General features: G+C 38.9%; 1 protein-coding gene across 3 annotated transcripts in view; it reads left to right on the top strand.

Annotated features, from left to right (window-relative positions):
* cadm4 (cell adhesion molecule 4) overlaps positions 1 to 12,863 on the top strand; it is a 121,051-nt gene that overhangs the window by 78,925 nt on the left and 29,263 nt on the right. The window contains exon 1 of one of the 3 annotated variants that reach the window (XM_043261112.1): positions 1,743 to 3,142. The exons of 1 other annotated variant lie outside the window; for it this stretch is intronic. In XM_043261112.1, coding sequence (XP_043117047.1) covers positions 3,061 to 3,142 — 82 coding nt within the window. In that variant the 5' untranslated portion in view covers positions 1,743 to 3,060. Of the gene's footprint in view, positions 1 to 1,742; positions 3,143 to 12,863 lie in introns of those variants that run through there. One more of the 3 variants, XM_043261114.1, reaches the window with a different exon arrangement.

Here is a 12,863-nt window from a genome sequence, read left to right as displayed (position 1 = left end):
CTCAGAGCCATGCGCACTCGTTTTGCTCTTACTCTACGCCCTCCTTCTCCTCCAAGAGACTTAAATTCACCACTCCCCCACCCACACGCATTATTACATAGCCTGAAGGACAAAACGCAAATTTAATCTGTGATAAGCAGAACATAGGATCAGCTCATCAAAAATACCCCGCACCTTTTCTGCTGATGCACCAGGATTCCTGCACCCACGGACACCCACCTTCCCACCTGCAGCCTCGGGCTTTCCTGGACCGAACCTTTGGTGCTGGATTAAGTTTTAAGAGCCTTAATGTCTACGGTATCACAAGCAGTCAGAGTGTGTATGAGGCATGCATGAGTTTTTAACATTACCCTCATGCAACTGTTAACTCATGTCCCTTAAGTGCTTTGGCAACATTTGGTCTGGTGTGGTGCCAGTGAAAAATGAAATGATTGGGATGCAAATGAGGATGGTGGAACGGGAAAGTGGACTTTGGACACAGTCTCGTGCTGCACACAACTGTAATGAATACACACACAGCCGCATCAGCAGTAATAAAGCATAATAAGAGTGAGAAGATGAAATTAAATGACATCTGTGCATCAACAAAAGTGACAATTTTTTAAACAGATGGACGTGGCTGTGTAGGGATGGAGTCAGGAGTCATCCAGAAAAAATACTCAGCTAGTTGTGTTATTGTTACCAACATACACACACACACACACACACACACACACACACACACACACACACACACACACACACACACACACATTTATATAGTATTAGTAGTAGTAGTTAGATGGATGGATGTATTGATGGACAGGTAGGTGGAATAGGAGATAAATTTGTAAGTACATTGATGAATAGGAAGATAGATAAGGTGGGTGGATAGGTAGGTAGGTAGGTAGATAAATGGATGGGTGAATGGGTAGGTAGATTAGTAGGTGTGTTTGGTTTTATGCATAATAGGTAGGTGGTTGGATAAATGGGATAGATGGATAGTAGGTGGGTGGGTGGATGGTTAGGTAGGTGGATAGGTACACAGATAAGCAGATGGTTGTTAGATAGATAAGTAGGTGGGTATCTAGAAAGGTTGTTGTATAGCTGGATATAATGGATGGTTAGGTAGATAGATGGGTAGATAACTAGATAGGATGATGAATGGATGGATAGGTAGATGAATAGGTAGACGGATGGATGGATGGATGATGTATTTATTTTTTTATGAAGAACCTGGATTGAATTCCTTTGAATTAATCAACTAATTGACTAGTCTGTCCACATTCACACAATCTTGCTATCCTCTCTCTTGTTCCTCTTTGTGCACATTGGATACTGTTCACATATGAATACACACAGACTCACGCATTTATGTGCACATAGCTTAGTATAGTACATAATGTACAGCATGTAGCAAAACAAGACGCATTCATTTAGAACAGCCCCTCGTGACTTTGTGAAGACTCTCTGTGTGCCAGACAGATAAAGACTGATCAGAAAGAAGCTGATTACCCACAGCGCTTTAGCAAAACACAACCAACTGTAGAAGTGAGACTGAAAGACAGTGAAGCTCATTGACTGTCTGACTGTTTTGCTTTCTGAATGAGTGCCATTGTGGACTTTCACCCTACCCTGGCCTTTGCCAAAATAACGATATGTGGGATATGCATCTGCAGAGCACGCACATACTCAAGTATATATACCAGGGTTCTCTCCCAAATTGTGTCTGTGCACTTTCAGGAGAGGTTATACAGACATCAGGCAGATTACTTAAGGAGATTCGGACTACGAAAAAGAAAAGAAACAATACTTGAAGAAATCAGAGGACCTTCTGCCGATGGACAGCTCAAGAAAAAGAGAGAAGGAAGAAAGGAAAGGAGAGATGGATTAACTTTGACTCAACCTTGGTGGAAGTAGGGGAAGTTGTGTGACGACTTTGGGGAAAATCGAATAGAATCAGGCAGTTACCTGAGGCACAGATCTGAAGTTGTGCTCCCACACTGAGAATATCAGCCCTGCCAATCACCGTGTGTGTTAGTGAGGATCCTGGCTGTGCTCAGTATCACGGTGTGCTTAGAACACTAGTGTGATTGGCCGTTCTGGGCTTTAATACTCCTGTTCTCATGGTGCGATAACACATAGCTCTTTGTTAGGGATCATTTTGGGCTTTTGAGCCAGCTCTTCAAGTTCCTACTGTACACGTTTTTCAGTGTTTTAGAGCAAAGCCTTTAATGTGTCATACATAGATGTGTGGTATGCAATCTCAACTTCAATTCCACTTCAGATTAGTTATAGATTTGGTTATACGACGCAAAATACATCATCGACCGCTTTGTCTGTACTTCCATTGTTTTGTGCAGTCTTTTTTAAAGTCGCGCAGATGTGGTTGTTGAACTCCTTACAGTTGAAATACTTGTTTAAAATCTGGTGAAAACAGTTGGCAGACTAGATAGCGCATTGATTTATGATTGTTTCAGCGAGCCAGACTGTGTTTGCTGTATCACGGTGTCATTCTGGCACCGGTCTGCGCGTCATGACGAGGTGAATCTCAACAGGCTCTGCCTTCTTGCGAAAGAGAACAACAAACCCGCAAAACCAGACAAGACGTGCAGTAAAAACAAGAATTTCATAAGCGAACACTTTTGCGTGATTTAGTTCTGTGATGTGGTTAGCCGGCTATCGTTTCAGATATAAACACAACAGCCTTCTGCATAACAAATACGATATTATCTAAAAGCCACTACTCCATTAATGTACGCAACATCCGAGTTTAGTATTTGAGTGCTATTGAGTGGTTTGATGGGAATGTTGTCTGGAAATTGCAACAGTTTCTTTTTACTCTTGAACGTTGAGCATTGTTTTAATTAGCCACCTTCGGCTGGTTATTATTGCATGCGATATTAGTTGCTTGAGGATTAAAACGCAGCCGCTAAAGTGATTTAGTTAACCTTGCGCTTTAAAGAGCACTGGTGTTTGGTGTAGTAATTTTGCAGCAGTTTCAGCTGTGTAGCGTGTGCTGAATTGTGCAGTCATCAACCACAGAGGCCTCATTGATCAGCTACCGAGCCTCAATACACAATGAGACGAGGCCAGCGATCTCTCCTCCTCTCCTCCACTCCATCCCTCCTGCTGCGGTCCCTCGTTCTGCTCTCCCTCTGCCGTGAGTCGTCACATTTCTAGCTTTACTTCTCCATCTGTCTCGTGTCCCGTTTCTCCCTGTAATTCCTCAGCACACCTCGAAATGAATCTTTCTCTTTCTGTCTGTAACCTTATGAAACCCAAAGCTACTTTCATTTCTCTTCATCTTTCTCATTTCGGGCTCGGCCTGTCGCTTACTCTTTATTTTCGCCAGTCCCCATCTCCTTAGACACTTCTTTCTGTCCTTCTCTCTCACCCGGCCTCAGAGGAAGATAATTTATGGGAAGGAGCGAAGAGATGCGCGTGTGTGAAGAGAAAAGAGAGAATGGAGGCCGAGCCAGCTGGCAGATTTATGATTGAGGGATCAGAGAGGAGTGTGGACCAAAGACAAAAAGATAGAAGATAGTGGTGTCGTGGACTTTTTTCCTTCTCTTTTTTTAAATGGGCACCAGAGGAAGTCTCGACTCACTCAGCGCCTTAGGCAAGAACATAAAACTTTTTTAGTTTTGTTTTACAAATTACCAGTTGCATATGTAAATGCAAGATAGAATGGAGTTTTGATTTAACATGCAAAGGCACCGGGGTTTAAAACCCGACCTAATGGGCTCTTTTGAAATAAAGCAAGCAAAATTGCAGCAGAACTTGACAACTGGTGATCAACCCCCATTTTCATTGTATGCAAAAGATTTGACATTTTGATAATTATCCTTTTTGTGAACCAGAAAAAGGCATATGAGTTTGAAGTGAAGGTGGGTAGATGATGACGGAATGTATTCGATTGGATTGACCGCATCAGTTGCTGCAACATTTTAGATAAACACTTTGCTTCTTAATTATCAATGAACCAAATAATGTTTTTGGATGTTTAATTGTACGTTCATTTCCCATTACTTTTACTATTATCTAACGCTCACTTAAACACCAATCATTTAATGACACTGATAAATGTCGCCTTTTGTAGATCTCAAAATCTCAGTGTTGTTGTGAGGATGAGTTCACTTAGCATTTATTATTTATGCATCTTATTGGTCCATCTAGTATTGAATACTATTATCAGCCATAACAATGATCACCATTTGAGTGTCCTGAATTTAATATTATGCAGCTTCGAAGTCACTTATTTTGTGATATTTGTGTAGGTGTCAATACTGCAAGATGTTCTTGAACTGTCCAAATTTCCTGCCGCCCTATTTAAATGGCAATTGTTTTAGATGGGGATGTCTGTTAAAAATAAATTTGCTTATTTCCTCAGTGATTAAATTCATGCACTTGGATGATTTGCTCACCACAGAGGAGTGAGTTCTGTGATGCTACAAACCTGCATGTTCAACATGACTAATGGGAAAGTAACTATTAATTCATTTAAATATCATTTTAGTAATATGAAAATTGATGCACTGTGCTTAAATGTGTTTCTTGCATTTTACCTCATAAAATGATTGATGTCATTTTGAAAACGTGGAAATTAGCAGAAACAAGTTACGCAACCTCTTATTTACGGAAGGCAAATTTGACTACTTGTTAAAATGATTACTCGTTGTAAGCCCTAATTTATATGAATAATAACTTGTATAACTCATTAGATGAAGGTCGACATAGGAAGGGCAAGATGAAGTAGCAAAGGAGAGTTACAGCATGTGGAAAACTCAGAGAGAACAGACATCTTGTAGAAAGAAGGGAAGAGAGGAGAGTGGTAAAACAAGAGCCTGAAGTTGAGAGGGAATTGTTAATACAACCATTAAAATGTGCAGAACACTGGGGAGGAAGGAAACGGCAGTATAACAATGAGGAGAACGGGACGAATGAACAAGAATACAGACTCTGTAGGGACACACAAAAGGCAGGAATGAAGGAAGGAGATATGACAGTGGCTTTATGGCGGATAACCTCAAATTCACTCAGGGACGTTCGCCGTTAAAGAGAACATGTATTCAAGAGGAACCTCAAGGAAACCCGAGATTGGCCATTTTATGGTTTAATTGATGTTTTTCCCAGAGTATGTGCACTTATAGCACAGCAAGGACATTGTTGGTCCTGTTCTCTGTGAGTCACTAGACCTCAGGTTGATATGACAGTCTGTCTATACTTCAGACTTCTCTTGCTGTTTTCCTCTGCCTTTTAATAACATCACATCTGGGGTGCTGAGCCACATTGTCAGCAGGAGCAGAAGTCCTCAGTCGAATTCAAACCTTAAGTAATTACATGTTCTGATGTAAAACAAATAAGAACTATTTAAAGGGTACATAATGCACAGTTTTACGCAGTCTCGTGTTAATTTTGACAACCTATAAAGTAGAACTGCAACCTATAGTTTTATCATTATATAAGACACTTTGAATTTTTTTTGATTCATTTTAACATCATATCTAACATTGAAGTTCATCTTTTAAAACATGATTTATATAGTAATAATAATGAAAAGTACAGATTTAGCATAGAATTTAAGAATGATTAACACTTATTATTGAATTAAAAACTCATAAAGCATCAAATTAAAGGAAAAATCAGCTTATTAATATAGAATAGAATTTGTATGTCTGATCAATTTATTTGTATAGCTCTTTTCCAAATAGACTTTCAAAGCAACTTTAAAGAAATCCATGAGGTAAATGTGTATCGTGTCTTAATATACTTGTGCTATATAGTTGCTTTAAGCAAATTTTAATTTCGTGATAATATAGTTTTGTGACAATACAAGCAATAATTCAGTTGTGTACATATACAGTATAGCCATTTGTGAGTATACTGTATGTGTACTTTGTATAACTATACTAAAATATTTCAGATTCTAAGCTATTGCTTGGTCACTAATCAAAAAAGTTAGTAACGTTTATTCCATAGTCCACTGTCAGATTTTGAATTTGTGCTTTAAGATAATTCTGGAAAATAAGATCATCAGGTTTTAAACAAACTTGTGGAGTTCATGAAGCCCGAGTGCTGCTGGCATTAAAGCGAAAGGTGGTTAATACGGAGAAATACTTAGACATCGTAAAAGTCATTAAATTAAATTTTCATTTTAACGTTTCAAAGTGTTATGCTGATAATTTAATTTGTAATGGAAAAAAGTATTAAATTAGAAAAAGGCTAAATAGAAGCAATTTCAGTGGTCTCAGACATTTGAACCGTTTTGTATATTCATAATCTCAGCAACAAAAAGCCATTCTCTGCACCAGCATGTGTGTATGTGCGTGAGTGAGAGAGAGAGAGAGATAAAGAATGGGTCTTTAGCCTTGGCAGAATATGCTGTTATGTAATTCTCGCCAATAAAGCATTTTTTCTCTAGCAGTAGAATGTGAGATGCTGTTGAGGATGGGAGCCAGGTTGACAGGATGAGTGTGTATATGCAAGGAGTTGAGGTAGTCTGGATTTCCGTGCTGGCCGTAGGCTAGCTCTCACAGGCTAATTGCCCTACAGGTGTAATTGCCCTGTAAATTTCACGTAAACCCCTCTTGTTATGACCGACTGTAAATGTCTCTGCAGTGCTTCGAAACAGTGTGTCAGCAACACACGGGGGTCTCTGCACTGCTCCCAAAACAAACAAATGTCCACACACACACACACATCAAGAAAACAAGGGTATCAGGGACAAGATGACCTGAGGAATGTGGTCTAGAGAAATAAATGGATGGATGGAGGGGAAAAGAGAGAGAAAGAGAGAGATGAAATGGAGTGAGGAGAGAGTGATATGACTGAAATATGGTCATAGAAAAGAGCAGCGTAAAACATGAAGGTCAAAGCAAAGAGAGCGCGGCGGTTATGGTGAGGGGAAGAGATAAGGGAGAACAGGAACAAGAAATCACAGATGGAGCGATGGAACAGGGAATGAAAGAATAAACAACATGAACAGGCAATGAAACGGTGAAGAAAAAAACCTTTGGAGGTTTTGGACACACGGAAATGATCTTAGATCAGTAAATAAGAAAATAACCAAATAGCTGTGCCTTTTTTGTTGAAGGAATAGTTTACCAAAAATAAAAAATCTGTCAATTTTACTCGTCCTTATGTTGCTCTCTTATATTTCTCTTAAAATAATATTTTAAAGAATGTTCTGATCCAAGCAACAGACTCTGTAGTTTGGAGAAAGACATTTTTTTTTAAGTTTAAGTTTTTTTAAGTCAAAGCAGTTAGTTTTCTTACCGAATATACATCGCACAGTTTAAATGGAAATAGAGCCAACAATTAGCTTTTTGTTAATGTTGTCATCTTGGGATTTTACTGACACCTAGTGGTGTGGATGTATCAAATTTGACAAAATTAAAACGGTGAGGTTGCAGGACTAACCACAAATTGGTGTAATGGTAAACCTGATCCACATACAATAAAACGTATTTTATGAAATATTTGGAATATTTATCTTGAAGTCTATTCAGTTCTTTGTGTTAAACTATTTAATGAGGGGGAAAAAATGACTGCATGAACCTTCAATCTAAATAGCCAATTATTACAATGATGGCAGATTTTAAGTCAAGGCAGTTTGACATTTCCAGTTCAGTCAAGACATTTGCTTAAAATAATTACTTATGATAATTAAGTAAATGCATTCAGGAAAGCCATTTACGTGTCCTTCATTATTTTTTAAGTTCAGCGAACTCTTCATTTTGTACCGTGCAGCTTTAGAATAAAGATACGGATGAGAGAGGATATATGAAGGCAAGAACATGGATGTAATTAGACTAGTGGAACAAAGAGACAAGAGATGGATGTTCAGTCCATTTTCTCCTCTCTTTGCTTTTTGCGTGTCCTTTTCACTCCCTCCTTCCCCTTTTTCCTCCGCTCCTCCTCTCTCCAGCTCTCTCGCCCGCCCGGACAAAGCAGGATGATTATACTGCGAGTCTGAGCTGCAGAACAAATCACATTTCTGAAGGAGAGAGATGGAAATAAACAGGCCCCTTGCCGGAGAGATAGCAAAGAGAGAGCGGGAGGAACACGAAAGAGATGATGAGGAATCCATGGTGGGGAGATAAAGAAGAGGAAAGTTAAGGAAATGTAAAGTAGAAGGGACACGGAAGAAAAGTTAGGGAAGGTTACAAGGAGAAAACCAGAAGAAGCAAGCGACGAATGAAGCCGGTTACTGAGGAAAAAAGGGAGCTTAGTCTGAGGGCGAAGGGACTGAAGACGAGAAAAACGAGGGGAAAATGAAGGAAAGAGACAGGGTTTGATGTTAAGGAGGAGGTAGGGGAGTCTGTGTAGGTGTGAAAGCGGAAGGGAATGAGATTAGCGAGGAAAAGCATACGGTAGGAGAGGGAATTATGAGTTTTAGAGAGGAGAAAAGAAAAGAACAAAGAAAAGAAGGGCAGAGGATAGAAATACGCCGGATTGAAGAAAAGACAAGGTGCTGAGGGAGATGGAACTGGGAAAGACCGGGAATAAGAGAGTGACAGATTGAGATAAAAAAGAAGAGAGGGGATCTGCAAGGGATTATGTTTTATTTATGGTGGGAATGTTTCTTTAACCACGTATGATTGGCAGAGAGCGAGATTCTTCGGAGAGATCGTTTTAATTTTAGACCACAGAGTGAAAGAAAGAGATATACAAAGATAGCAGCAGGGAATCTCAGTCCGTCAGCTTTTCAGCCGAAGCTGCTTGCTCACTGATTACCTGAGACATCAGGTTAGGTGACGTCTGGGAGCTTCAGGTTGGCTGGAAAAATAAAACAAAAAAAAAAGAAAAGTGATGAGTGACTCATGAGTTCCGAAGATATCAGGTGCTCACAGAGCGAAGCGGAAAGTCTGAATTGAAATTGGATTAAAGGGAAGAATCAAAGCACGTCTTAATGTTTCAACAGCGCTAGTATTGTTAAACTTTGACATGGATCTCTTAGGATGTCCTCATCTCTGCCTGGTTGTCTGCTCATTCATATGGGAGTCATAAATGTGTGTGTGTGTGTGTGTGTGTGTGTATGACTGCATTCTGTGTGTGAGGGCGTCTGATGGTTTCACTGTACGCTGTAATTCAGCTAGTTAATCTCAAGCAGGGTGGTTGCTCATACGCCTGCTCTGTATCTGGCCTTCTACCAAGTCACTAAATTGAACTCACCTCCATAATTCACGGCTGCTTTCTGTGTAGAGGAAGATGGGGGGAAATGCCCTGCCTTAAAGGAGACCGTTCACCCAAAAACTGAAGATTTTGTCATTGTTTGAATAAACTGAGGTTCAAAGCTGTAGTTTTGGATGCCATTTACTTGAATGGACAAAAACAGCCCAGACATTCTTTAGATTATCTTTCTGTGTGTGTGTGTGTGTGTGTGTGTGTGTGTGTGTCCTGATGAAGAAAGTATAAGTCATCCAGGTTTTTAGGTGAACTTTTCCTTTGAAAACCGGTAAAACTTATCAGATGGAATCTGAACAAATGATCAAGCATGCAACTTCCCCATCTTATTCTACAGTTAAACTGATATGACTTATGAATTTATTTTCTTGCGTACTCTATTTATATAAACTCTATTATTTATATAACAGTTATTTATATTTCATATTTATATTATATTTACATTTAAACTCATTATTTATTCAGTATCTCATTGTTTATTTATTGGATCATTCTACCCATCTGTCTTCAGGATAAAGATAGACACTTTGTGTGTATTGATACATCGCCCTCATCTGGTCAAATTGTGAAATTCTCCTCCACATCCCACCACCACCACCACCACCTCCTCCACCTCCACCCCACCAGCCTACTTTATTTTATTTGCCTCTCACAGCATCAGTATGCCGGCCTGTTATCGATCTCTTCACTTTCACACCTAATCCAATTGTGAGCATGTTGTGTATTTTATTATGGTTTGATTGTAATAGGGTCAAGATGAACCCATCTGCGGTTTCTTCTTGTTTTCGCCCTACCGTCGATTCTCATAAACTCCCGTGCCCACGATGCAGATACCACCGCAAACAACTCCCACGCAAGTTGTAGCGGACCCGACCGACCCCTCCGCTATTTTCCTGGCAGCTGCGCACTTGTCCAAAACCCACAGCTGTCTTTCTTCTGCCCGATGCCTCCCTCTACATCTCGCTTGGTGTCTTTCTTTCCACCCCCTGTCAGCGAGTTGGCGAGTTTCTCGAATACCGTATTGGCGTCACGGCACGCTTCCCTCCCTCCGTGCCATTTGTTTTCCCGTTCGCGTCCCTTCATTTCGGTCATTTACATGAAGAGGAGACAGCTGGCGTGCAGCAGAGTGCATTTAACGGATGCTCAATTAGCCGTGTTTTGTTTGACTTCTCAATCAAACACATTTAGCTACTTTTGTTGGGAATTTGGCCACACTTGTTTGAGTTCTGTTAGGTTTGAATTAGGTTTTTAATTGCCTCCCATGCATTCACAGACCTTCTCTTGATGTATAGTGCTGTTGGAACAATTAGGAGCCATTAAAACAATGGCGGCCAAGTCTGCGGACGCCCGAGTGCTGAGTAATAACAGTCATTAGAATAATAATTGGGATAGCAATGGCGGTGCCGATTGTCCTGATATGAATCACAATATTGATGCGGAGGACAGAAATAATAATGGCTACAATTACAATGGCAATTGAGCAAAATTTCAGGACGTCCTCAGTCACTGTCTCTCATTTTCTTCTCTGTTCTCGCCTCTTGATTTCAGCTCAATACCTCACCTGTCAATGTTTTATTAACCCGCTCTCCCTCCACGCTGAATTTAAGACAAGGGTACTCTGAGATGGATAGAGCCTGACAGGATTAAATTTAAATGAAGCCAGACGAGCGGGCCATCGGGTGACGGAGGATGCCGACTAGCGCCTTTATAGACTTTGCTTTATTTCCCTCCTGAACTTCTCTTTTGTCGCTTTTCAGCAAAAAAAAAAACTCCATAATAATCCTAATTGTTCCTCTAAGAGATGTTTTAGCCTCTTGTATATAACCAAGATGTCCTGATGAAATGTTTGGAGGACATCTTCACTTCCAACTTTTACCTTTGAAAGGAAAAAGTTTCACTGGTTTTGTTGTTTGTTGTACCCTAGCAATGCTGCGTTGTTGTTTCACCACACTGTTGTACATGTATTATGTATATGTATATGTATATTTAGTTTTCTCCTTGATAAACAAGTAATAATTATTGCTTTTTTTGTAAATGACACTGAGGGCCAGTTGTAATTTGAGTATAAATTGATATTTTTTCATAATAAATAATAAAAATAAATAATTTACAGTCACTTTTTATATCATATTATGAATAATGTTTAAATAAGTTAAATTAATATTTAAATGATAGACTTTCACATTCTAGTTTGGGCTTATGATAAAACAATAATTAGTGCTTTTGAACGAATAATCACCTCAATAACAAAAGCTTTGGGTTACATTATATATGTGTGTGTATTGTGTATATTTATTTTTATATACATAAGTACACATGCATATGTATATTTATTTAAAAAAAAATTTAGATATAATATAAATATATAAATTTATGTACATGTAAATATTTTCAAAATATAAACTATGTGTGTTTATATATATATATATATATATATATATATATATATATATATATATATATATATATATACACAAAATAAATAAACAGTACATACATATATTATGTAAACAGAAACTTTTTATTTTTGATGCGATTAATCGTTTGACAGCACAATTTATTTTTACTTATTTGAACATTATTCATAATATAAAATAAAAAGATTGACAATCACTAAATAAAATCTCATGAAAGTAAAAAGTGAAATGAATGCAAAAATAAATCATGAATTCATGGGGAAAAGTTTTCAAGACAGTTTTAATATGACCTTTACATAAAAAAGTGGTAAACAAGTGAGCTTACTTTACTAGTGGCAAACTGTTGTAATTGAAAAAATATATATATTCTCACAATAATATTGAAATGACCATTTCACTTTTTTAGGTTATGGTAGTATGGTAATTATATTAGAATAAAGGTAAATCATTTTGGATGCATTTTCAGAGTTTATAAAATAATAAACGTCTATATTATACATAAAAGACTTCTGAAAAGTAGCTAAATAAAATAAATGCAGAAATAAATTTTACATTTCTGAGGGGAAGTTTTCAAGGAAGTTTTAATGTGATTTTTATATAACAAGAAGTGTGAAAAAAGAAAAGAAAAGAAGAGTTAGTTATTACAAAAATCAGCCCTCGGACCTCAAGTGCCCATATAGATGAAGAAACACTCTTCACCTTCGTTATTATATAAAGTAAGACACCTACCCAGTACTCTATCAACTTTTCCGAGCTCAAGCTATATACAGACTTTCTGTCATGCAGCATGTCAGTCTGAGCATGTCAGACGTCTTGTCCCAGCTAGCTGAGTGCGGCGATGAGGGGAGACAGGTCTCAGCGAATCAGCGGATGTGACAGTTTTACCCCAGCGATCTGTTGTGATGTCATCAGATCGGGTATGTTCTGCTGAAGAACGCAGTGCCTTGGTGTCAGGCTTGCGAATCATTACAGTCCAGCAGAGACAGGCTCTCCGCGAGGAACACGGCTAATGATGTGCGCAGGGTTCCAGCAGCATGCCTGCGCGGGCCAGCGGTGATGACCTCACGTTCAGCTCCTCTATGTCCTGATAAAATAAACATCAACAACACGTGAGCGTCAGCCGGGAACATGCGGTAGATGTTACGTTCAACTAGATTTAGCAGTCAAAGTGCCATTAGATGTTCTGTGTTCCCCGCGTATGACTGATCCGAGTTTATTCCCGCGAAAAAAGAGCCGTCATTACCGGCGCTTTCACGAGGTGGATGTCAGAGCGAGCAG

Source organism: Puntigrus tetrazona, chromosome 16 (assembly GCF_018831695.1).
Source record: "Puntigrus tetrazona isolate hp1 chromosome 16, ASM1883169v1, whole genome shotgun sequence".
NCBI classification, from domain to species: domain Eukaryota; kingdom Metazoa; phylum Chordata; class Actinopteri; order Cypriniformes; family Cyprinidae; genus Puntigrus; species Puntigrus tetrazona.
The sequence above is the reverse complement of the archived record's forward strand: the minus strand, read 5'-3'. Positions and strand labels throughout refer to the sequence as shown.